Source organism: Corvus moneduloides, chromosome 4 (assembly GCF_009650955.1).
Source record: "Corvus moneduloides isolate bCorMon1 chromosome 4, bCorMon1.pri, whole genome shotgun sequence".
NCBI lineage: Eukaryota > Metazoa > Chordata > Aves > Passeriformes > Corvidae > Corvus > Corvus moneduloides.
The window spans coordinates 23,902,059-23,924,809 of NC_045479.1; the positions used below are offsets into that span (position 1 = coordinate 23,902,059).

A 22,751-nucleotide genomic window follows, 5' to 3' on the forward strand; every position below is an offset into this window, starting at 1 on the left:
GGGCTCTGCTCATGGTAAGGCAGTCGGGAAGGCTTGGGAGGTGACTGCAGAATGAGGACAGCCACAGTATCACAGACTTAAGTCTAGTAGAAGTCAATGAAGTCCCAAAGAATTGGAGTTTTTAGGAGTAAGTCTTGTTTTCACCATTGTTTCAAGCAGTTTTTGCATCCTCAGGCCTGCTCAATGACAAGGTGACAACTGCTGGCCCTAGAGTTAGTACATCGGGCTCAAAAATAAGGATTTGCCCTAAAACTGCGTAGAAGAAGAGCTACAAGAATAGCTTTGTCTGTCTAATAGCTGTGCATCATTCCCAACAGCAAATAGAGTTACGAAACATCCAAACGACTCTGGGCAGTTTTGATATAATTTATTTGTCTTGGTCTTTTTTTTTTTTCTTGCATAGGCATAAATTACAATCTGTTGATTAAAAAATAAAAGGAACAAACCAGTGCAGCATTTGCAACAGGCTACAGCATCAAACACAAACTCCTGTCTGTAACCATCTGTTTCTGCAGGGCTAATTCGTAACATGTGTGTAGGGCAAACTGAGAAGGAGAGAGAATAGAGGAGGGAAATGGAGTAAATAAGAGAAATCTGCTCCCACAGCTGTTCTGCATTTCTCCTGCCTCACCAGGCTCATCTTTGGCATCAGCTCTAGGATTCAATACCCCCAGGCAGAGAAGCACATGCTGAAGCAGCAGTTTTACGTGCCTTCTTCTTCTGCAGTTCTCCGAAGGGCTGCAGAAATGCTACAAGCTACAGTCTGGAGAGCCAGCGGCCCTGGGCACACAGTGCAGGTGCTCGGGCTGCAGCCCAGCACTGATGCTGAATTTGGGGGCTGAAAACCCACGTGTAGCCTCAGCATATGTTCCTGGGGATCCTCACACAGATGGCATGGTGAGGCCTCCAAAACCAGCTAGAAAAGAGCATGAAGCCTCAGGATGAGCTCTCACTGGTGTCTGCAGGGAGTTTTACTTACAACAGCAGAGATTTTCATGTCTAAAGGACAGGGCAAGCTTGCCCTGTAAAGCCAAATGCTCCCTAACCCAGACACAGCAGTTAACACCCACATGGAAGGAACAGAGATCCCACTACAACTCCATTCTCAGGGGAAGAGGTCACCTTTCCTGCCTCTCACCAGCATGCCTGATTTACCACAAAATAATTTTTCTTGGGCAAAGACCTTGTCTGCCCTCACAGTCCAAGCCAGAGACCAGGGAGCCAGAAGGAACATAAGAAAAGGGGTTTTCCCGGGCTCATGGTTATGGCACTTGCTCCAGCAGCCAGAGAAAGGTGAGAAAAAGGGAGAGCTTCATCTCTGCTCTCTCTTTATGATTCAAATAAATACAGGAGCTGGTCTGCTGAGCCCAGAACAGGTCTAGGCATTCATAGAAGCACAGCTCCATGTGCTCAGTGCACTCATGGACATGACTCCAAGGCAAGCGGGCAGCTGTAGACAAGTTTAAAATAACTTTGGCTGTGGATGCCAAGAATTAAGACTATGCTCAATATAGGAGCGAATTTATAGTCCCTGGATCTGGCTCCAGGTCAGCTTTCTCCCTGCAGCAGGGCCTCCCAGCTCTGCAAGAGGCTCCACAGGGTAAATTTAACCTGCTGGAGACAGGACTCTGCCCCCTGGGCTCACTTCCCCTGCTTGGAGCAAGGAGACCCCTTCAGAAGGGATGTGCTGCCACCATCCTCCCCCTCCCAGGCTGGCATGGAGGGAGTGACAGCTCAGCAGCTCTGCCTGCTGCCCATCAGGGGATGCTGAAAGGAGACACTTCTTCAGCCCCTTCCTCTCCTCCTCTATGCCTACAGTGCTTCAAGCAGAGATCACCAGAGTGGGAATCAATACATGGTGCTCTCATGGTGCCAGGGGAAGGACAATACCACTGGACACGGCTGAAACACTGACCACAAGCCCTTTAGCTTTTCTTTCAATGAAACACAACACAAAGCTGAAGGCTGTTAACACCATCCAAGAACATAAGCCAAATTATGTGATGCAGGCAGCCAGGAGGTGGAGGGGCCAGATGGCCCTGGCACTCCTCAGCCTGGGGAAGGTCCCTGTGCATCCTCCCTGCAAAGACCCGCTCTGCCTCCTCCCATCCAAACAGTACAGGCAGGATTCACATGCCCACTGCAGGCAGAACTCCCCCTCCTGCTCCGGCCCAGCCCTCCCACAGCCAGGGCTCAGAGAACAGTGCAGTGCCAGTGAGGAGAGGCAGGAGGGAAAGGGAGCCCTTCCAAGAGAAAGGAGGTCAGCCTGCACCAGCCATCTGCCATGGGGGACTGGGAGCTGAGGGAGCCCTGCAGGCGGGGGTGGCTCTGCAGGCTGGCACCTGCGAGCCCTGGCGATTGCCCCATCTATCTCCCCCCCAAGAGCCCTGGGGCAGCAGCTCCCACTTGCTGCTAACAGTCAAGTATATACAGATGCAGCCATGGGCAGGAGGCCACAGCCACGCATTGCAGTCTCGGAGGACATCCGGAGCAAGGAGGGCAGGAATGCCTCCAGCACCCCACCAGCAGCAGTCCACAGAGGACCCCAGCTTCCAAGTCCAGCTACCAAGCCACCAACAACTTGAGGCCCGTATTTTAAACAGCTCTGCTCATCTTACTCTAGTTTATCCTACAGTGTGCGCTATTCTCCTACTAAACAAAGCTCTAGCCCTCTCCACATCTAAGCCACTCATCCAAGTGGCACCATGTAACATTCTCTGGTTAAGTACAAATTGCATGGAAAAAGTCTTTTTTCCCTTTGTAACTACAAACCCCCCCCAAAAAACCCACCCCAACACCCCAACCCAACTGGAAAATAGCTCCCCTCCCCACCCCTCTTAAAAAAGAAGTATCAGAACACACCCCAAAGGAAAAGCAGGCAACAGGAATTTTCAATAGCATCATCAAGCTTAACACTGGGGAGGCAGCCAGCCAGGGAGGCCAACAGCATCGCCAAGACCCAACTCAGCCACTGGCAGCAGGAGGGCTTGAGTGGATGGATGGCAGCAGCAAGATGGGCTCTGCCACCACCACGTGCCACACTCCTCTCCTCCTGCTGCCCCAAACCATTAGTTTTATGTTAATACTTCATTAATACTGTCTTATTTCCTCTCTGCCGGCCCAGCATTGGAGGGCTGGAGATCTTTACCCAAACCAACACCAAGGCAAGAGAAGTGACCCTGTGTGGAGGGGACTTGGTAGCCATGACCGGTGGCTCCCACCTACTCTGGCAGCACCGAGTCAAGCACCACAATCCCACACATACACCCATCTCCTGCACCCAAGCCTGCATGAAGCACATCACAAAATGCCACACCCCTTTCCCAAGCCCTGGCAATGCTAGACACACCAGCAGGAGGGAGCAGGACAACAGGGACAAGGGGCAGCGCAGACCCGATACAAAGTTAGCTTAAAAAGTTAAAATGTCCGAGACGCACTGAAAACGAGCCAGGCTGCGCTAGGACCCACGTGGGATGCTCTTGCCTCACCACCCCGGTCCTTGGAAGAGTGAAAGCCTCACCCCTTCGACAGCAGCTCTTCTCCTCCCCCAGGGGAGCAGCCTCCTGGGGCGGCTGCTGGCACATCCCAGGATTTCTACGTGCGAAGCAGTGAACCAGACGCATCCTCTGCTGCTGTCAGCCTGGCAGCATCCTCATCCCGCGCGGAGCCGGGGGTCAGTGCGCCAGCTCTCCGTGCACACGGAAGCGGTAGATGCAGGTGTATTCGGGGTGGCCCCAATTGCTCAGCACCCGGAGCTCCACCAGCTGGTATGTGCCCATGGAGTCACCCTTGGGGAAGAGGGAAAAGAAAAACTTGAGCCCTTGAGAGCTCTGTGAGGCTCAGAGACCCCAGAGGCCCCATTTTCTTCTCAGGGGTCAGGTGCTCCAAGCATTTACCTCCAAGTAAAATGTTTGGATGGGGTCGCCATCATGGTTGTAGGTGAACTGTCCAAGGAGAAGGCCCTCCTCCTCTCCTTCTTCCTTTAAGCCCTATGGAAGGGCAGGGAAGCATAAAGGGAGAACCAGGGGTCATCAGAGAGGGAAACCAGAGGTGATGCACACACTCAGGGCAGAAGAGGGAGAGGGAGACGCAAGCATGCTTGGCCCCCACTCCTGCTCTTCCAGGTCAAAATAGACAAATAGGAACAGGGACCAGTGGGGAAGGATGAAAGGGGGGAAGACCAAAAGTTACACCTACTCAAGCTCTTTTGTCCCCTCAAACTCTTTCTGAAACCCAGTGCTGCCCCTCTCCCCACCAGCATTGCTTCTTCCTCTTCTTCAGGATAAGACCAACACCCCCGGAGCACCTCACAGCCAGGTATAGGGTTTGTTATCCCTCCCTTCCAGCGCCCTCCCACTGTGGCCCCCACCCCTCCCTCAGGTCTGGGCGAGGGCACTCACGTAGACAGCAAAGTCCTTGGGGGCACTGGGGATGGTCCCCTGGGGTGAGAGGGCTTTTGGGATGTGCTCTAGCGTCACAGCCGTGGGGCGGATGATGCCGGAGAGGCGGATGACAGCAAAGCCCTGGGAGCCACGAAATGCCCAGCAGTTCCCAGGGTTGACGTCTGGCTATGAGCATGGAAGTGAGACACCAGCAACGTTACCACCATCAGTGTTACTTTTCTCCCACCAGCCTGGCTGCTGGCTTGGAGCAACAGCCAAAGCCCACTAAAACACCCACATGAGGAGCAGCCCAGTCCTGCCTCTCAGAGCCCACCTGCAGGATGACACGGGGGGACTGCGAGTGGTACCACAGGGGGATGCCGAACAAGCTCAGCAGCGCTGTCCGTGTCTCGTAGGTCTCTGAGCAGCGAGTGTTGATGACGCTGGCCCCTGGCATGAGAGAGGATGGCAGCAGGTGAGCTGCACACCAGCACCCTGTGGTCACCTCCCCAGGACAGCTGGCTCGTCCCCACCACCCACCTGCTGACTCGAGGGCGTAGTCAACCATCCCCACACGGTCCTCGCTGTAGCGCTTCAGGGCCTGGCCCACGATGAGATGCACTTGCTGCAGTGGGAGCAGAGGGCACAGGAGGGTGAAGAACTGGGGCAGGCATCCTGCCCCCCCACCCGCCTGCCCCTGCAGGGACAGAGGGTGCAAGGACCTTCCCACAAAACAGCCAGGGGATGAATCACCGCGGCAAAAATGAGAGGACACGCGTTTGGCAGGGAAGCCTCCTTAGAGGTTGCTAAAAATACTCCAGGGGAGAGGAGCTGTGCAGTGAAGGGGCAGGGCCCAGGCACGCTGCAATTGCCTGTCTTCAAGAGGGGCTGGCCCAGAGGGAGGAGAGGAACTACCAGACACCCCGGAATCATCTGCTGCTCCCTCCCACCCTGTCCCACAGGATTGATGGGAGCTCCTCCCACCCAGAAAAGGAGGAAATGGCTGGAGCATCCACCTGGAGCCAAACCCAGCCTAAGGAGCTAGGACCCCGCAGCACCATGTTGGGTCCAAACTTTACGGAGTGCACAAAGCTTGCACAGACTATGGGGACTGCTAATCCCAGCTTGATCCCTCCCTCCACTACCTCCACAGGGAATTGCCAGCAACTCTTTCCAAAGCAAGCAGGCTCATTTTTTCCCCTTGGTGTCATTCTGCCGAAATGCTTTGCACCAAACAACTCAGCGGCGCTGCTGACGAATGAGGATAAGCAAGATGCTCCACCCATGGAAGCCTCGTTGGCACCTGTCCCACATTCTGGGTGAAGGATGCACGAGCAGAAGCTTGGATTTTAAGACAGTAAGAGCCTTGCAGGGCTGCAGGTACCTGTGACCCCTTCCAGAGCAGAGAGCAGGCGCAGCCCGAGAAGGTGTTTCAAGGGTGCTCCTGCATCCTGTGAGCCCAGGATCAATGTCCCAGCTGTGGGGGCTGTCCCAACACCTCTGCCACCTGCCAGGCACACATGCCAGCCCCCTGCACACATGAAGTGGGGCACAGGCCAGCACTCACCTCCTCTGTCACTCCTGCAGTCCCTCCTTGCCTCAGGGCTACTCCAATCCCAGCCTGAGCATCCCGCGCCGACAGTCTCCGGTCCTCCAGGACTTTTGCAAGGATCTTGCGCTCCAGAGCCTGGAGCTCTGCTTGCAAGTCTTCCCGCTGCAGGATGAAGGCAGCGGCACCATCCTGCTGGGACTGTGACAGGAACCGACTGATCCACACCGGGAACTGCGCTTCCACCTGAAACAGTGCAGGCAGAGCTCAGCCCTGGGGCAGCGACCCTTGACTGCCTTTCTGCCGAACAGGCTGGGGACTGGGCACTCACATCAGCCCGCACTGTCTTCAGCTGCTCCAGTATCCCCTCCACGTGCTTCCCCATCACCTCCTGGTCTGACTTGAGGCTTGCCAGCTCCCTCCTCAAGGCTGCCACCTCCTGCTCCAGTTTGCCCACCTCCTGCCGGAAGGTCCCTTGCAGGCTCTCCTGCACTGAGCTGTGCCGAGAGAAAGGTAACAAAGCCTCATGCCAACAGGCCCAGCTCTCCTCTGCAAACTGGAGGAAGAGGTTCATCCCACATCACCTATGCTCAACCCCATCTCCAAACACAGTTTTAATTCCAGTGGCAGGAACCTCTTCTACTGTATCCCATGGGAAAGCATCCCCAGCTTGTGGCCTTGGCTGAAGGGCCACATTCACAGTGATGCAAAATGACAGTGGCAAAGGTCATTTGCCACCCTTGCCCTTGGAGCCCTGCTGCCAGCCACAGAATCACAGAATGGGTCAGGTTGGAAGGGCCCACAGGGGGTCATCTGGTCCAACCTCTCTGCTCTAGCAGGGTCCTAGAGCACATGGCACAGGATTGCATCCATATGGTTCTGGAGTATCTCCAGTGAGGGAGACTCCACAACCTCTCTGGGCACTCTGTTCCAGTGCATGGTCACTGCACAGTAAAGAAGTTTTTCTTCATGTTCAGGTGGAGCTTCCTGTGCACCAGTTTCTGCCCATTGCCTCCTGTCCTGTTGCTTGGCACCACTGAGAAGAGCCTGGCTCCAACTTCTTGTCGCTCTCCCTTCAGACACTGACATTGCTGATGTCCCCTCTCAATTGTGTCTTTTCAAGGCTGAACAAGTCCCACTCCCTCAGTCTTTCCCCATAGGAGAGATTCTCCAGTCCCTTCATCATCTCTGTAGCCCTCTGCTGGACCTGCTCCAGGAGCTCCATGTCTCCCTTGTACTGCTGAGGAGTGCAGAACTGGACACAGCACTCCAAATGTGGCCTCACTAGGGCTGGGTAAAGGGACAAGATCACCTCCCTCAACCTGCTGGCAATGCCCTTCCTAATGCACCCAAAGGTACCACTACCTTTTTGGCCAGAAGGGCACAGTGCTGCCTCCCACAGACACCCACATATTCCTTCTTTCCTTCCCCCCCCCCACACTATGCCTCTCAATCTCTCTCTCTTGTCCCAGGCAAACCAGCCTGGCTGAGGGAAATTCATCCAGCTACCTGCCAGCCCCTAGCAGAGCAATGGCTCTGCCCCACAGCCAGCATTACCTCTGCCACTCTGAGTTCAGCTCCAGCAAACGCGCTTCCATCTCCTGCCAGCAAGGGAAGAAGGGGTGAGACCCGTGACACCACTGGTGAGGGTGTCCTGTCCAGGTACCACCACACGCTCGTCACCTTACCCGAGAAGCTTGTGCCATCTTCCCCAGGCGCCCGTCTAAATCCCTCTGCACCTGGACTCGGAGGGCATCCAGCTCGCCCTGAAGGATGAGGAACAGGGTGGACTATCAGGGCCTGGCCCTGCACGCCCCCATCTCCCTGCATTCCCCACGTCCCTCACCTGGAGGTGATTGGCCATGTCGGTGCGGAGATGCTCCTTCAGCCCCGCGTCCCGGCGGCTCACCAGCCCTTCCAGCTGCGCAAGGATGTCCCCTGGGGGTGGCTCTCCCCCTGCTGTCACTGCTGCCGCCCCACGACGCAGCTCCCACCGGGACAGCTCGGCCTCCAGTGCCTCAAAGCGCTTCTCCAGGGACTGGAAGCGAGCCAGGAGCCGGTGCCCCCCCTGCAGCAACAACAACAGGGTGTGATGCAGCCCTCCAGGGAAGTGTCTGCTCCATAGGACCCCTGCACAAGGGAACCCTGACCACCTATTCCCACCCATTCCCCAGAGTCAGTGGCATCTTATTCATCTGCTGCGTCCCAGGAGAGGGCAGATGTTCTCCTTGCTCCATCCCAGGGACACCCCAAGAGTGAGATGGCCACAAGCTGGGGGAGCCAATGTGGAGCCATCATCTGGCCCATTCTCCACCATTCCTCGTACCCTGGAAGCAATTGTTCCACAGATCACACCGTCCCAGCTCTCCCTGCAAGGCACTCATCCCACCTGGGCCACCACCATGCCTTTGCTGAAGCTCACCTGGTCCAGCGTGGTCAGGTCCCCTGCCCCAGGAACATCGGAGGAGGAGGAAAGCTTTCCAGCTCCCCACCATGCGAAGGAAGGCAGGCTGAGTGTCGACAGCCCATATGGGTAGAAGTACCAAGCTCCTGGGCACAGAAGGATGAGATGGTCAAAACCACAGGCTGGTAACAGACCACAGTAGTGGACAGGGTGGACATGCAGAGGCTCAGCCATCAACATCCCCTGGGATTACCAGGGGATGCCGGCATGCGGGTGCAGATGGACCAGGTTACCAGAAGCCATGAGCACTGAGCTCCAGGCCATCCCATCCCCCAGCTATGGCAGTGGGATGCTCTGCACTGCCCCAGATCTCAGGGCAGCAGATCAAGTGAGGCTGACTCACCGTAGGCGGCAGCAGCAAGGAGCAGGAGCAGCAGCAGCAGCAGGAGGGACCTCTTCAGACGTGGGTAGCGCCTGGAGCACGGAGAAGAAAGAGGTGCCTGTAGGACTGCAGTCACCTTCCCCCACCTTTGGATGGGGGCCAGATGGAAAGCAAAGCCCAGCCAGGCTTTAGCACAAGACACCCACCACCCCAAATGTGCCTCCCCTTTCCAGGGTCCTGCAGGCTTTCCCCATCCTGGTGTCCCCCAGCACCACACTCACCTGGAGAAGGGGATGCTGTGCAAGTGGGAAGCCGTGCCGGTGAGGCGGTGCCAGGCCCCTGCCAGCCCCGAGAACAGCCACCCCATGAACCGAACTGCCAGGAGAAAAAACAAGCCTCATGAGGAGTCCTGGCAGAGATGTCCCCTCCATGCCCAAGGGTGGCACCAACAAGGGGATAAAACCGCTCCACCCAAACAGGGAATAGCATACACAGCACCTGGAGAGTAGAGATAATGACTGGCAAGAACACTGCTGCTAGAAGTGCCCCTGCCAGCCCTCCGCTCACCTGGGGAGGTGAACACCTGCCAGAGGAAGGAGCCCACCCGGGAGGCTGCAGTTCTCAGACCTGACCCGGAGCTACTCTGGCCTGAGTAATAGTGACCTGGAAAGGAAGAAGCAAGTCACCAATGCAGACAGCACCCCAGTGCATTGCCCACAGCAAAGGCTTTGCACTGTGGGTGGCATCTAGTGGGGACTGGCAGCACACTGGGTATAGCCAGGCCCTGGGCTGCTCCCCCTGGGGATGCCTCCCCTGCATTTCTGCCACTAAAGAGAGACTAGTGCATCCCTACCAGCATAGTCGTCCTCCGAGGAGTACCCAGATGAAGACGTGTAGGCGTCGTATGTCTTGCTCTCCAGTACCCCATTGATCTTACTGGACTCAGTGTCCCCTGTGCCTCTTCTCCTCCTGGTGGAGAGCTCCCCACCTGCCCCAAAACACGGAGTTCCACTGAGAAATCACCCACCATCACTTCCACAAGAAGCAACCCAGCCAGCCAGCCTGGGCAGCTGCCCCAACACTGTCCAGTGTCCCGGGAGGTCCAGCTGCCCTGGGAGAGTGGGAAGGCTCACCCCAGTACGTGCTGCTGTCCAGGTCATCATCCAGCATGGAGCTGCCCAGGGCAGCAAGGCCCCGGCTGCCCCCCAGGTAGGACTCGCTCATCATGGACTCGCTGTAGTAGGAGGTTTGGGTGCTGGGGGCGGGAGACAGGCGCTTTGTGCTACTCGATTTCCTCCTGATCGTCCTGCAGGAGGCGAGAACAGGCTCATCAGGCATGTGTGGTTACAGGGCGGGGGGTGGGGGGGGGGGGCGCGGTGTGTGTCACAGTGCACCCATGGGGGAAAATGGGGAATTCACTCTAATCCCTCGACCAGCATCACTTCCCTCCACACTGGATGGCGGCAGCTTTCGGAGGCTGCAAGCTCTGCTTTGCGGAGGCCTCCCGCCCGTCCCGCGCACCGCTTCCGCTCGCACCGCTGCGGTTTTCCGGCCGGCACTTGCAGCGCACCTCCCTCCCTCCCTCCTCCTCCTCCCTGTCGCCATCCAGCTGCAGCTGGGAGCTGGCACCCGGCCACCCCGGCAGGCTCCTGTGCCGGGCCCGTGGGCACGCAGGGGTGCCCGGGCAGGGAGAACGGGGCTCTCGCTGGAGCAGGGGCACAGCCAGTGCCCAGGCGGCCGCGGCCATGCCGGAATGCGTCAGGCTGGCCGTCACGCTCCCTTCTGCAAGCTATCCCCACACCCCACCCAGGAAGGTGCCCGATCCCCGGTGTGGGATGGAATACCCCGCCCCTGTCAGATTTGGGCAGGGGGAACCCCCCCACTCCTGCCCCCCACTAACCTGCCGGTGGTCTCCTTGAAGGGGAGCTGTGTCCCACCCAGCAGGGATGTGCTGCTGCTGCTGGTCGTGGCATCATCGTCCCCGGGGTAATAGCGGGTGGTGGTGACAAGGCGCTGGCTGCGGCGGGACATGGCGGCAGCACGGAGAGGGGCTCGGCTCACCTGGGGGTGACGAGGGGGCGGAGGAGAGAGGCAAGTGTCAGTGGGAGGGTCCCTGGAGGGACGCACCCGGCGGGATCCCACTCGCGGAGACCCCACCCCTGTGGCAGGGGTCCCGGCCCACACCGAACACCGTCCCGAGCTGGCGGCCGTGGGGTGCCCCGGGATGGAGCCGCCTCCCCTTACAGGCCGATAAACCCCTTCGCCTCCTTCCCCTTCCCGCGGACCGCCCACGCGTGGAGCGGCTACCCCCGGCCCCGCCGGCCCCTCCGCACCCCCGGCCCCACACATCTCCCCCCCAGGCCCCGGTACGAGCCGTCCCGCCCGCAACCCCCCGGCTCTGCCCCCGCCGCGCCGTCCCCCTCGCAAACCCACCGGCAAGTACGGGGCAGCGGAGAACGATCCCCTCCGCCCTCCCCGGCCGCTCTCGCCGCCGCCGCTCCCTTTTGTTTTGCGGGAGAAGGCGGCACCCGCCTCCCCGCCCTCCCCCCGGGCCCCCCCGCCGCCGCCGCCCCGCCCCGCCCGCCGCCGCGGAGAGGGAGCAGCCACCGCTCCCCCGGCCTCTGGGGACCTCTTCTTTATCACCACCATCATTGCTATTTATTATTATTATTACCGCCATTGGCATATTCTTTTTATTTCATTTTATTTTATTTTCATCATTTTGGGGGGGTGGGGGGGCCATGATGGGGGCCATCCGCACTCTGCTGCCCGCCAGGACCTGGTCCCCAAACACCTCACCCCTGGGGTTCCTCCTGCCTTGTCCACCACGAGCAGCAGTCAGCCCACACTGCCAGCCAAGGGCGTGGGTGATGCCAGCCCAAAATGGGAGCTCCCGGGTGCAGGGCTGCACCCCAGCCCCGTTTGGGCTTTGTTGGGGTGCCTGGTTTGCTGGTCCTGGTGGGGTGGGAAATCCCCGCACCCCACGCACCACCCGTCACGGCGACACGGCCGAACCTGTCCCTGGGGCGTGGGCAGCCCCGCTCGACACCCGTGTGCCCACGCCGCCTCGACTGGGCGGGCGTGTTCTGCTGCTCCCTGGGCCACTGGCCCCAGACACCCCGCTGCCATCGCTCTCCCCCGCGGGCAGATGGGCTGGCTCGTCAGGGGCGTCTGAGCCAAACTGGGCTGCTCCCATGGGACCTTGAACCGCTGCGGCACAGCTGGGACCTTGTGCAAACTCACCAGGCTGAAAAGACAGCCGCCCTCCCACGCCCCGCGTTTTAAATTTGACGGCGCCTCGGAAAAAGATTTGCCTGGGGGAGCTCTGAGAGTGAGGGGAACCTGTAACTGGACACGGTTTGTTTAGGCCGTATCTGTGAGGCACGGTGCAAGAATGGTCCCCCCGGCTTAGGGTATGGGGCAAAAAGGTACTTATATAAAGAGTTAAAAAAAAAATGAAGCTGGCAGAGGGGGAGGAACCTATTGCAAAACAGCCCTGAAACCTTTTCCTCCATGTCCTGGGTTTTGGGGCACAAGCCAGTGCAGCAGCAGGAGGACGTGCTGTCAGTATCGGGGGGGGGCACACTGCAACAAACCCCAATTCAGCGTCCCCAGCCCCGTTGTGTAATGCAGACAGATCCTCTTTGTCTCCTTTTTTTTTTTTTTTCTTCCTTTTGAGCCCTTTTTCTTTCCAGCCAAAATCTCTGCCTAGCTTTTCCAGCTTCATCTCCCACTGTGCCAGCTGCCCTTTTTCACCCTTTCCTGTGGCTACCCATCCCTTTGCAAGTGTCTGTCTGGGACAGAGGACATCTCCCCTCCCCAGTGGCACCTTTATCTCTGGCCATGCAGATGGCAATCCCATGTCCCGACCTGGGTACCCTGGCAGTAGCTGTCACAATGGCACCTGCTCCAGCTGACGTACCCCTGCGTGGATTAACCCCCCCGGGAGGCTCAGGGGATAAGCTGGGTGCTGAGCCACCAGGCACTAAGCAGAGTGCACAGCCCCAGGTCAATCCATCCCCTCCTCAGGAGCCACTTTTTCAGGCATAAAGGGAGTCAGCGGCAGTTCCCAGGGGATTTGGGAAGATGTTCTGGGGGGAGTGGGGTTTGTCCTTGCTGCATCCCTGGTCCTGTGGAGGAGGTGGTGATGCCAGAGCCATGGGAGTTTTTGAGTGGGTGTGGGAAGACTGGGGCAAAGATAAGTGAGTGGCTGGGAGCTTGTGCCTCATTTTCCCCACACCAGCAGTGGGGAGTCTCGGCTCTCTTTGGGGGTCACCACGGCATCACCATGCTGGGGGCGGGGGTGCGGCAGAAGGAGATTGCCAGCTGTTCCAGTTTGGCAGCTCTTGCCGGGGAAAGGCAGGAAAAATCCCTACCCGTTCCTAAAAGGCTTTGGAGGGCTGAAGTGACACGTCCAGGCACGTGAGGACAGGCCAGGGCTGGGAAAGCAGCCTTGATGGGGAAGATCACAGCTCGTGTCTTCTCCACTAGACCAACCTTTTTATTTAAATTCCCTCCCTGTCCCAGCTATCCTTACAACCTGCTTTCCTGGTTCATCACGCCACCAGCTCTGGCACCATCAAAAGCTGACGCTACACAGAATCAGAGCTGCACATCGATCCCCACATCATCCTTGGCAGCACACCAAAACACCCCAATCCAGCAGGATTCCCAGCCCCCCATCACACCCATGACCCCACATCATCCACCAGCACCTCTTCCTGGCGGGCTGCCCTGGCCAGGCAGTGTCCCACTGCCGCCAGCACTTTCCCCAGGCGCCGGTCCAGTGCCCACAGGTGGGGCTCGGCCAGGACAGGGGCCAGTGGATCTGTGGCCAGCGCCTCCCGCAGCAGGTCGCTCAGGCGGTAGGGCTGGGTGGCCAGCAGCTGCAGCCGCAGGTAAGTCGACTTCTTGATGCTGCCAGAGATGAGGAGGGAGAGGTCTCAATAGGAGGAGCCTCCCCCCAACAGCAGATCCGGGGTGGGCGGTGGCAGCCCCTTACCTGCAGCACTGCTGGAGGGGGGCCAGGATGGACGGTTCATCACGCGAGTGTGTGCCGAAGCTGGGGGTGGGGAGAAGCCCACCGGGAGGTGTCAGGACGGCATTTCAGCAAGACACCCCCCTTTGCTGTGACTGCTCCCCCTACTCCCCAACTTTACCCACGACCGTTGTCCAGGTGGAGCAGGAAAGTGTCATTCCCAAATTTCTCAAAGGTCTCGTAGTGGTGCCGGTCCATGTTGCCTGTGGCGGGCCAACAAATTTGCCATCAGGTTGTGTGCTGGGAGATGAGAGCAGGGACATGGAGCACACTCCTGGTGTGAGACTGAAACCCAGAGCCTGGGGGAAAGGGTTGGAGGCACTTCTAGGGTGTCCATCTGGTGGCCATGGCCGTGGAGGGGAACTGAGCAGAGACCCTATGGCCTCCAGGCCCCTTCTCGTCCCAGCAGCCCCACAGAGGGACAACAGTGGCAAATGGAGCAGAAGTAATGGCAAAGGCATGGCTGGGTGGCCAGGAATGAGGAGATGGGAAACTCTCCAAGTCAGATGCCGGTGAGGGGACAGTGCAGGGAGGAAGAAGTGGCCCAGGCACAGGAGAGGCAGCAAGAGCCCTGGGCAGCATCATCTCCGCCTCTGGCTCTCCAGGGGCTGCATGTGACAGTGTGCTGGAAGGCGCATCCCATGTCCAGGGTACTTAGCTGGGATGTCCCTAGAATCTCTTGACCTTCAACTTCTGCCTGGGAAATGCCTTCGTGGCACAGCCCTGTGCTCTCATTGTGGGTAAGACTGAGGCTCACTGCAGCCTGAACAAGTTTGGTCAACAGACCTCGCAGGGCATGGTACCACAGGACATGGAGCCATTTGGGCCTCTTGGTCCTGAGGGACCTCCACAGCCCTCAGCACAGGCATGGAGGGGCTCACCCATGAGGAAATCGAGGATGGTCATGTCGATGAGGTCGAGGAGGCGACGGCCCCTGTTGTAGGGTGGTGTCTCTCGCACCTGAGCGCAGTAGTTGGGGTTCAGCTCCCACCTGGTGGCAGAGGCCGGAGAGGGGAATGGGGCCATGAGAGCAGCTGTGGAGAAGCCCCTTGCCATCCCATGGCTCTGCTGGCCCATGTCCCCACACCCCCCATGCCCCGTCTCACTCAGCCTTCTTGCTCTTGTGGTAGGAGCGGCGCCAGGGGCTGCGCCAGGAGCGGCGCTTGGCCAGGGTCTTGTCAGGGAGCAGGGCAGCCATGGAGCCCTCCAGCCGGTCCGGTTTGCCACAGAGGGCGTGCTCGGTGGAGCAGTAGTAGGAGCACTCCCCATAGAAGCAGACGTTACCCGCTGGCCATGGGGACAAAGCAAAGGTTGACAAAGAGAAGGAAGGCAACAAGCCCACAACCCCCAGGCAGAGTGATCAAGCAAGCAGCCAGGGGAGGATGCTCCACCATCCACTCTGGCCATGTGCCACTAGCAAAGCAATGGCAAGGGAGGCTGTGAGGAGCACAGGCCTGTGGCAGGGTAACCATGGGAGCTGGAACAGTCCCCAGCAGGATAGTTTGTCCAAGTGTGGGGGGAGCCAGGGCAGCAGCAGTGAGCTCCAGGTGAGCTCCATCCAGGTGGCCACAGGAGAGGATGGAGAGCATGAAAGGTCACCTGGGGAGATGAAGAAAGTCTTGGCCAGTTTCTTGTCTGTGGTGACATCCCGAATCTCCTTTGTTATGTTGACCAAACGACCAGAAACTGGGGGGATTCGCCGGAAATCCAGGATCCTGAAACACAGAACTTGGAACCATTTCTTACTGACCTCAGCTGGTTTAATCTCAGTGAGTTATTAAAACCGACAGGAGACACATCCCTCAGCGAGCAGGAAGTGGGATGAAGGAGCAGTTTCTCTGGTGCTTTGCCAGTATGGGAGGGCAGGGTTGGATGCAAAGCTTATGCTCACCTGTCTAGGTGGAAGGCTGCAATCTCTGCATTGTGCCGCTCAAAGTCTGAGAAGTAGAAGAAATCAATGGGGGTCTCCTGGTCCCGGGTCTGCCTGGAAGGAGAGAGGACGGTGGGGGCAATCATCATGAATGGGGTCACTCCAAGCATGGGATTAGTTCCAAACCACCACTCCCCTTCTGTCCCCTGGTGACACTGGAGACAGCCAGACCCAGTCTCGTCCAGTCACTTCCTGATGGGTGGTGTGGCTCCAAGCCCTCTATCCAGGCTCCCATGCAACCCCTGCCTCCAACTCAAGGGTGGGTAAGCCCTCATGGACTGGAGGCTCCTGGATGGTCCTCATGGACCACCTTCTTCTTTCCACCACTGGAGGTCACTACCCCATCACAAGCTGCATCCAGTTTGCAGCGAGCACAGCCAGGGAAGGCAAGGGAAAGGGGACCATTCTGCTCGCCTCAGTTTTGGGATGGAGGTGCTGAAGCGAGGCAGCGCGTGAAGCATTTCTCCATTTCTCCCTCCATGAGCTGGCTACTCCTCACTACCTAACAGGACCGTGTGGGCGAGGTATAGGGTTGTCCCAGGCTCTACTCACTTCATGGGCTTGAAGAGGGCCTGCCCATAGTTCGGGAACGTCATGATGAGCTTGAGCTGGGTCCCGCCAGACTTCTGGACTGAAAGGAGGCACATGGGGGTGAGGGAGGCAGGCAGCAGGCAGGGGGCAGGGCTGTGGACAGGGGTGCAGGGAGGGAGGTGGTACCCGAGCTGACGATCCTTTGCGTGGCCAAATCCCGGAGGAGCGTGGGCAGCAAGGGGTCCCGGCGGGGGTACAGCTCATAGCGGTTGATGCCGACATGGAATTTGAGCCAGGTGGGGTAGGTGTCGTAGGCCGTCTTCCCTGTCGGGAGGAGCGTCTCGGCTTTACTGCTGCTGACCCTGCAGCCCGACAGCCACCACCACCCCAACAACAATGACAGCTTTTAGTTGGGACAGGATGGGTCCTGTGTCCCCGGGCCTTTCCTGGGAGCCAATGCATGGAGGGTGAGATGGGGAGAAAGCCCAGAGCAAGGCCTGGATGGGTTCCGGGTTTCATGGTGGCCCCTGGCCTATATGGCCTCCACGGGGCCCTTGGCACCTGGCAGATCCCACACAAAGTCGGTGGCCAGAAAGACCCACCAGCATGGCTGGATGGGACACAATGTCTTTCTTCCATTCCCCATGGAAAATCCCTGGGCTGATCCTGCTTCTCTCATCCATGCATTTATTTCCCTGCCGGAACAGATCACCTCATTGTTTCTCCCTAATGGATTAGCTCCCAGGAGTACAATCTGCTACACCCCTCCATGTGCTTACTGGGGACACACGTGTGTCCACAGAACAAGGGTGGAGAAGCATGAGCTTTCCAGTCATCCCCAGCACTGACCTGAACTCCCGTCCTCAGCACCCCATTCCCCTTGGGTGGGTTTATCACACATCCCTGGTTTCCCCAGGGGGATAAGTTTGGGTTAGCACTGTGCCTGTCTCTGTGCATCCTGCAAATTTGCAGTTTTCTGGCATTCAAGGGAGCCCCTGGGGGTATCTGCCCCACCTCTGTGCTAGCACACACGGGCACCACAATGGCACAGTTAGCCTAAGGCACCTATAACCCAAATCCATGTCTCTCCCTAGGAAAACACAGACTGTGCATCGATTTCATCAAACCAGACCCAAGGCTACCGATAGGTGGTCCTCAGAGACAAGGCAAATACCCATTTGTGGAAAACAGCTCTTAAGCCAGCTTTTATTCTCTCCCAGTTCGAGCAGGCACCACTTTTGGAAGGTGTGCTTTCCATATGGAAAATGCTATGTGTTACAATGATAAAGCTTTTAATATCTTCCCTTCTAATTAGAGGTTAGTAGTCCAAAGATAAAAATAGACAGCCATCAGCAGTGAGCTCACCATACGGCTGAGCCTAAAGAGGTCAGGCAATATCCTGCAAAATGCAGGACAGAAACAGTCTCACGGTTAGAGGCAACCTACATTGCAGGCTTTGCATCTTCACCATACCAAGAGAGGGGGATAAAACTGGTTAGAAATCTGGAGTAGGGACTTCCTCATATACAGAGAGAGAGACTAAGGGCTAGCCTGCATTGGGGAAAGGAAGGAGCTGAGGAGATCACCTAATAGATATCCATAATACAGTGAATAATTCAAGAGTCGCCTTTGGCTTTGCTGTGTGCTACAAGCTTATGGGTAGCAGCCCAAAAGTTCAGGGCTAGGAGAGGATTTAAGATATGAGAAGAGCATGCTTAGCAATGGGGGCCCCTCTGGGGTAGGATGCTGATCTACATAAGGAAACAACATGTTTGGTCCCTGCTGCTTGTCCCCTCAAGTCCACATATCCCCCAAATGCAAGCTAGAGTTGAGCTTGCTCCTCACCATTCGTCACTCCCGCTGCTGTGCAGGCTGAACTTCTCCATGGGGTTGACGATAAACAGCTTGTCTTTCTCTGTCACCTCTGGGATTGGGATGTTGTAAAGAGGATGCTCGAAGAGTGCTGCCAGCTTTGATCCCTTGGTCCACCCTGCATTCCCCTCTTCGTGCTGCTGTTGGACCCCTGGCTCTCCAGCCCTTACATGCAGCCCCACTCTCCATGGCTGGGAACTTTTCTCCAAGGAGCCATTGCTTCCACTGAAATCCTGAAGGATTCGCAGGCTCAGCTTTTTGAGGCCAGCTGGCATGGGGCTGCCTGACAGGACACCCACAGCTTTTGGTGCTTTTGTATCACAGCCACACGGCCTGTGGGCTGTGGGGAGAGCAAAATCCATCACCAGGTGCACAAGAAGGGCCAAGAGCAGAAGAAAGAGAAGGCTGATTTTAAATTTCCTCTGGAAAAGCATTTGCAGCCGGCACCGCATCCTTCCTCATACAAAATGCTCAGCAAGGGATGGCCATCCACACCAGGTTTAAAATGTTGGTGTGGCTACAGCCTCCGTGCAAAAATAGGAGAGAGGTTTCCTGGATTTAGAGCATTGCAGCTAAAGAGCAACTGGTGCAAGGCAGAGTGACAGGAACGATCTGTCACCACGGCACCTCACAGTGTGACACCACCAGGAGGGGACAGGAGGTTGTGGTGGGGTTTATCAGTGCTGATAAGGGTCAAGCTGGCACTGCCAAGGTTAGAGTGAACAGGGCAAGTTCCAAATCAATAGCTGCAAGGCTGGCTCAGGGACAGCAACGGGTGCAGATGACCTCCTACTGTCCTGTCTCTCTGTGCTGCCACCTGCACAGGGCTGCAGAACATTTCCTTGAACACAGGGCATTAAAATGGTTCTGCCCCTCTGCAGCACACACCCTGCCAAGCACTATGTAGCCCCATTCCCCATGTTCATCATAGCTGTACTCTCAGAATCCAGAAGAATTTTTTTTCCCATTGCTCGGCCAAATCAATTTTATCACTCTTCCCCATCCATTCAAAATCAGTTGTACTCAAGCCCACTCTCAAAAACCACTCAAACTAGGTAAAATAAAGGGGATGAGTATCAACATTGCTGCGAGGGAAAATGCTGGGCAGGCCGTGTAAGGAGGGGCTACCAGGCTGCTGAGTTTCATGGGCAGGGATGCTCCCAGGGCCTCTAAAGCAGGTAGGGGAGGCAGGCAGGCAGGAGTGGGGATACTGCCTTTGGCATTGGCACAGAGGAGCAGTGGGACCCACCAAGTGCTGGGCAGGATTGGCAGTTTGTGGAAGGGAAGAGCATTTTCTTTTACAAGAAATTCACTTTTTCGGTGACACCCAGGGACACAGAGCTGGGATGCGTACACAAAAATGGTTCATGACTTGTAGGGGTGGAGCTTTGTATTTGATAAGGGACAGAGAAGCACAGGACCACCTGCAAAAAGTCTGGGGGCTGGGGTACAGAGTCTGGCACAATATTTCTTTTCTCTTTGATCTTCCAAAGGATGCAGAAGGCATGTGAAATCCCATACATCATATAGTCCTTCCTTGTCGCGTGGTGCACCAGCAGCCAGCTTGCAAATCCTCACTCCCAGCCAGGGGAGTGGGATCAGAGGGGAGGAGGGGATATTCTGCTGCCCTCCCCGCACCGTCCTGTGCGGGCTCCTTCCGTGTGTGTCTCGGTCCCCTCCCAGGCGGCGCGCTGGGAACGCGGCGTCCCCGGCGTTCTTGGCTCGCGTGTCCCACGGCGCGACAGTTGCCTGGAAACCGCCTCCGGCTGCCACCATCACCGCCCCAGATTCAGCCAGCCCCGCGTTCCCTGCCTTCTGCTAACAAGATGGCCGAGGAGAGCCGGGGCAGGCGAGGAGGAGGAGAGCTTCCCAGCCCGGCTGGCGAGCTCGAAGGCCCGCAGAAGGAGCTGGTGGAGGGGAGCAGATGGCTTCCCTGGGTGGGGGAACACAGCGTCTTGCTTCGGGAAGTTCGCTGAATTCAGTCCGGACACACGGCTCAGAAAGAAGGCCCCTAGGAGGGGCTGTAGCTGGAACATGGGATCATTAGGTCATGGCTCAGGAAAAAAACAACCAACCAAAACACCCACTCCGTGTACTAAATGATCGCATCAGAGGACCTGGGCTCGGCTCCCGGAGCAGGGCCACGGATTTCTTTATTCCAGAGTGAGCCCTGGAGACCTCCTCCTTCTGGTACCCCAAACCAGCTCCAAACTGGGCTGGAGGGGATAGAAACTTCCTTCTCACCTCCTTTAGTCAGATAGGCACAGGGACCCTATGGGCTGAAGCCACCCTACTGTTAGTCCCATTCCCAGATACTGAAGCTTAAAATCCTACCACATCACCCTGATTTAGCATCCCAGTGGAAAGTAAAGGCAGGGGGCTTGGGTGAGGCATTTGCCACCCTTAGCACTTCAATACTGCCATTAAATATTAACCAAAAGATTTTTCAGCAAGTCAGACATGAGCCTGCAGCAACAGAGAAGAGCTGGAGACCTTCAAAGCCTGCCCCAATCACCTGACAAGCACTTCGGTGTACCTTGTTGCCATGACATCATCATAGAGACGTGGTTGAATTTGCACCTCTTTCTTCTCATCTCCCCCCTCCAGCTCTTCCTCCATCCTCCCAGCAGATTCAAGTCACCTTTGGGGCGGAGGAGGAGCCCTGCATCCGAGGACATTTTCACTGCCGGCTCCAAATCAGGACTCAGCAGCAGCTGATAATGATGTTCCCATCTCCCCTCAGCAGGGAGGGATGAAGTCATGAGGCACAGCCTCTGAGCTGCTATCACAGATTTAGGGGACGGGTGGATAGAAAAAGTCATTTTGGCTGGCACCCATCCATCACTCTCCATTTTTCATCTCATTTTCTACATCTGACTCAGCCTGATGCTTTGATGGGTAATGGCAGCAATATGCAGGGGGGCATGAAATGAGAGGGAAACATAATAGCAAGCAAACTGTTGCCAACTTTCCACTGAAAATCCGTAAGTAAAAATCATCCAGAGCAATTTTATAGTAAAAAGTAGAGAGGCCTTAGAGGCTCTAAAGCATCATAGAATCAATAGTTTGGGTTGGAAGAGACCTTTAGAGGTCACCCAGTCCAATGCCCCTGCAATGAGCAGGGACACCTTGAACCAGATTATGTTGCTCAGAGCCTCATCCAACCGATCCCTGAGTGTTTCCAGGGGTGGGGCACCCACCACCTCTTGGGGCAACCTGTTCCAGTGTTTCACCACCCTCATTCTAAAAGACTTCTTCTCAATATCCAATCTGGAACAAACCTCTTCTAGTTTAAAACCTCTAAGCCTTGTCCTATCACAACAGGCCCTTCCGAAGTCCCTCTCCAGCTTTTCTGGTGCTGAGGCTTGTGCTTTCAGCTACAATGCCAACGACGGGCATGCAAACCAGCTAACAATGGTTTGCCTCTTCATGGTAACTTCCTGTAGGAAAGCTGTTACCCTTGGGAACAAAAACAGCCTGCCACTCTCCTGTGAGTCACCTTGCACTTACCTAGCGAGAATGGCAGCGTGGAAGCTGACTTGCTGCACATTCACACAAAGCTCACCTCAATCTGTTTGCACACTCAGGCTTTGAGAAGGCTGGGGAGCACTCACCCTTCCCTTGTTGCCAATGCAGGTCACAGAGACATTAGCTTGGGTCAGCTGGTGGCCAAAAAGATAAACAGGCAGCAAGTCCAAGAGATTGTGTGCTGAGGTCAGCAACTCCCTGTGGTCATCTGCAGGTCACCACGACCCTGCAGATGCCCATGAGCAGCATGCCTCTGCATATGCACAGAGCAGTTAATTATTCATTAGTGTGAAAGAGGCACGATTAAAGTGACCGTGGTATGGCTGAAGGTATCATCCTACTCCAGTACAGGGCATTCCAAAGACACTGGCTTTACCTCTTCCTCTGAATTTAGAAGAGACAGAAAGTTGCAGAAGAGGAAATAATCTTTTCCACCTGCCAGCTGCAGAAAGTGTTGTCAACAGCACTATCTTCATGTAAAGGCAGCCAGCTGGAGGGACACAGAGCAACTGCACAACAAGATAGCTCAAAGGATTTGGGCTCTTCTATACAGCACAGCAATCCTGATCATGGGGCAGGTATCATGGTACCAACCTACCCTGGCCCAGCAAAGCACAGATGGTCCAAATTTGAAATAATTCTTAGTTGTCTTCATATTACTCCAATTCCTGGCTCCCTGACATAATGAAATTGAGAAAGGACATCTCTAGCATAACACTTGAGGTTTACAAAAGGAACAAAAGGAATTGTAAGACCAGGTTGATCCACCACAGGCATTAATGCAGAAAGATCCTTCAGACTTGGAACTATGGACTAGAAGTGTCAGCTAGCAACATTCTGAGAGGAAATCTGAAAATTATGGAAGCCACAAATATGAGACTCCAATGGTCAGAGTTGAGGCACACTGGTGGGGCAGCAGACACAGCTACATTCCCTTGCTGCTACTGCTTAGACAGCTGCCTGGACAGAAGGATGTGGCCGGCAGCACCATGGGCCTGGCAACCTTCCTCACCATCGTGGCTTGCCCTGGTAAAAGGAACAAAACAGGGAGGCTGAGAGTCACACAGGAAATCTGCAGGATGGAGATCTGTCACTGTCCTCTGCCTGTGCTACACCATTGCTTACTTATTTCCAT

At 56.5% G+C, this 22,751-nt stretch overlaps 2 protein-coding genes across 3 annotated transcripts; both read right to left on the reverse strand.

The window, feature by feature from the left end:
* Positions 1-3,104: 3,104 nt before the first annotated feature.
* Positions 3,105-11,249, reverse strand: SUN2 (Sad1 and UNC84 domain containing 2). Of its 2 annotated transcripts, XM_032107933.1 has the most exons (18): positions 11,151-11,249; positions 10,618-10,778; positions 9,851-10,023; positions 9,571-9,705; positions 9,285-9,380; positions 8,999-9,092; positions 8,739-8,809; positions 8,354-8,481; positions 7,778-7,999; positions 7,620-7,697; positions 7,489-7,532; positions 6,263-6,428; positions 5,950-6,177; positions 4,923-5,007; positions 4,717-4,832; positions 4,401-4,568; positions 3,897-3,989; positions 3,105-3,788 (listed from the first exon to the last, which is right to left on the reverse strand). In XM_032107933.1, the coding sequence occupies exons 2-18, from the start codon at positions 10,746-10,748 to the stop codon at positions 3,675-3,677; spliced, it is 2,142 nt and encodes a 713-aa protein (XP_031963824.1). In that variant the 5' UTR covers positions 10,749-10,778; positions 11,151-11,249; the 3' UTR covers positions 3,105-3,674. The 2 variants fall into 2 exon arrangements, with proteins under 2 accessions (XP_031963824.1, XP_031963825.1); XM_032107934.1 differs by lacking the exons at positions 3,105-3,788; positions 3,897-3,989 and adding an exon at positions 3,996-4,112.
* A 157-nt stretch (positions 11,250-11,406) lies between these two features.
* LOC116443176 (extracellular serine/threonine protein kinase FAM20C-like) lies at positions 11,407-22,697 on the reverse strand. The gene is made up of 10 exons (XM_032107149.1): positions 18,062-22,697; positions 16,403-16,578; positions 16,238-16,316; positions 15,647-15,739; positions 15,355-15,470; positions 14,862-15,042; positions 14,637-14,746; positions 13,877-13,958; positions 13,720-13,779; positions 11,407-13,634 (listed from the first exon to the last, which is right to left on the reverse strand). Exons 1-10 carry the CDS (start codon positions 18,538-18,540, stop codon positions 13,400-13,402), a joined length of 1,611 nt encoding a protein of 536 aa, XP_031963040.1. The 5' UTR covers positions 18,541-22,697; the 3' UTR covers positions 11,407-13,399.
* Between the last annotated feature and the right edge of the window lie 54 nt (positions 22,698-22,751).

Bases quoted from the DNA above. Each gene is read 5' to 3' on its own strand.
- LOC116443176 (XM_032107149.1), bottom strand. From the start codon at position 18,540: ATGCGGTGCCGGCTGCAAATGCTTTTCCAGAGGAAATTTAAAATCAGC. The intron at 15,471-15,646 runs GTGAGCATAAGC...TCTGTGTTTCAG, and splicing joins GCAGCCTTCCACCTAGACAG to GATCCTGGATTTCCGGCGAA. The intron at 15,043-15,354 runs GTGACCTTTCAT...CCCCATGGCCAG, and splicing joins GACTTTCTTCATCTCCCCAG to CGGGTAACGTCTGCTTCTAT.
- SUN2 (XM_032107933.1), bottom strand. From the start codon at position 10,748: ATGTCCCGCCGCAGCCAGCGCCTTGTCACCACCACCCGCTATTACCCC. The intron at 9,706-9,850 runs GTGAGCCTTCCC...GTTTTGGGGCAG, and splicing joins GGACAGCAGCACGTACTGGG to GTGGGGAGCTCTCCACCAGG. The intron at 6,429-7,488 runs GTAATGCTGGCT...CTCTCGGCACAG, and splicing joins CTGAACTCAGAGTGGCAGAG to CTCAGTGCAGGAGAGCCTGC.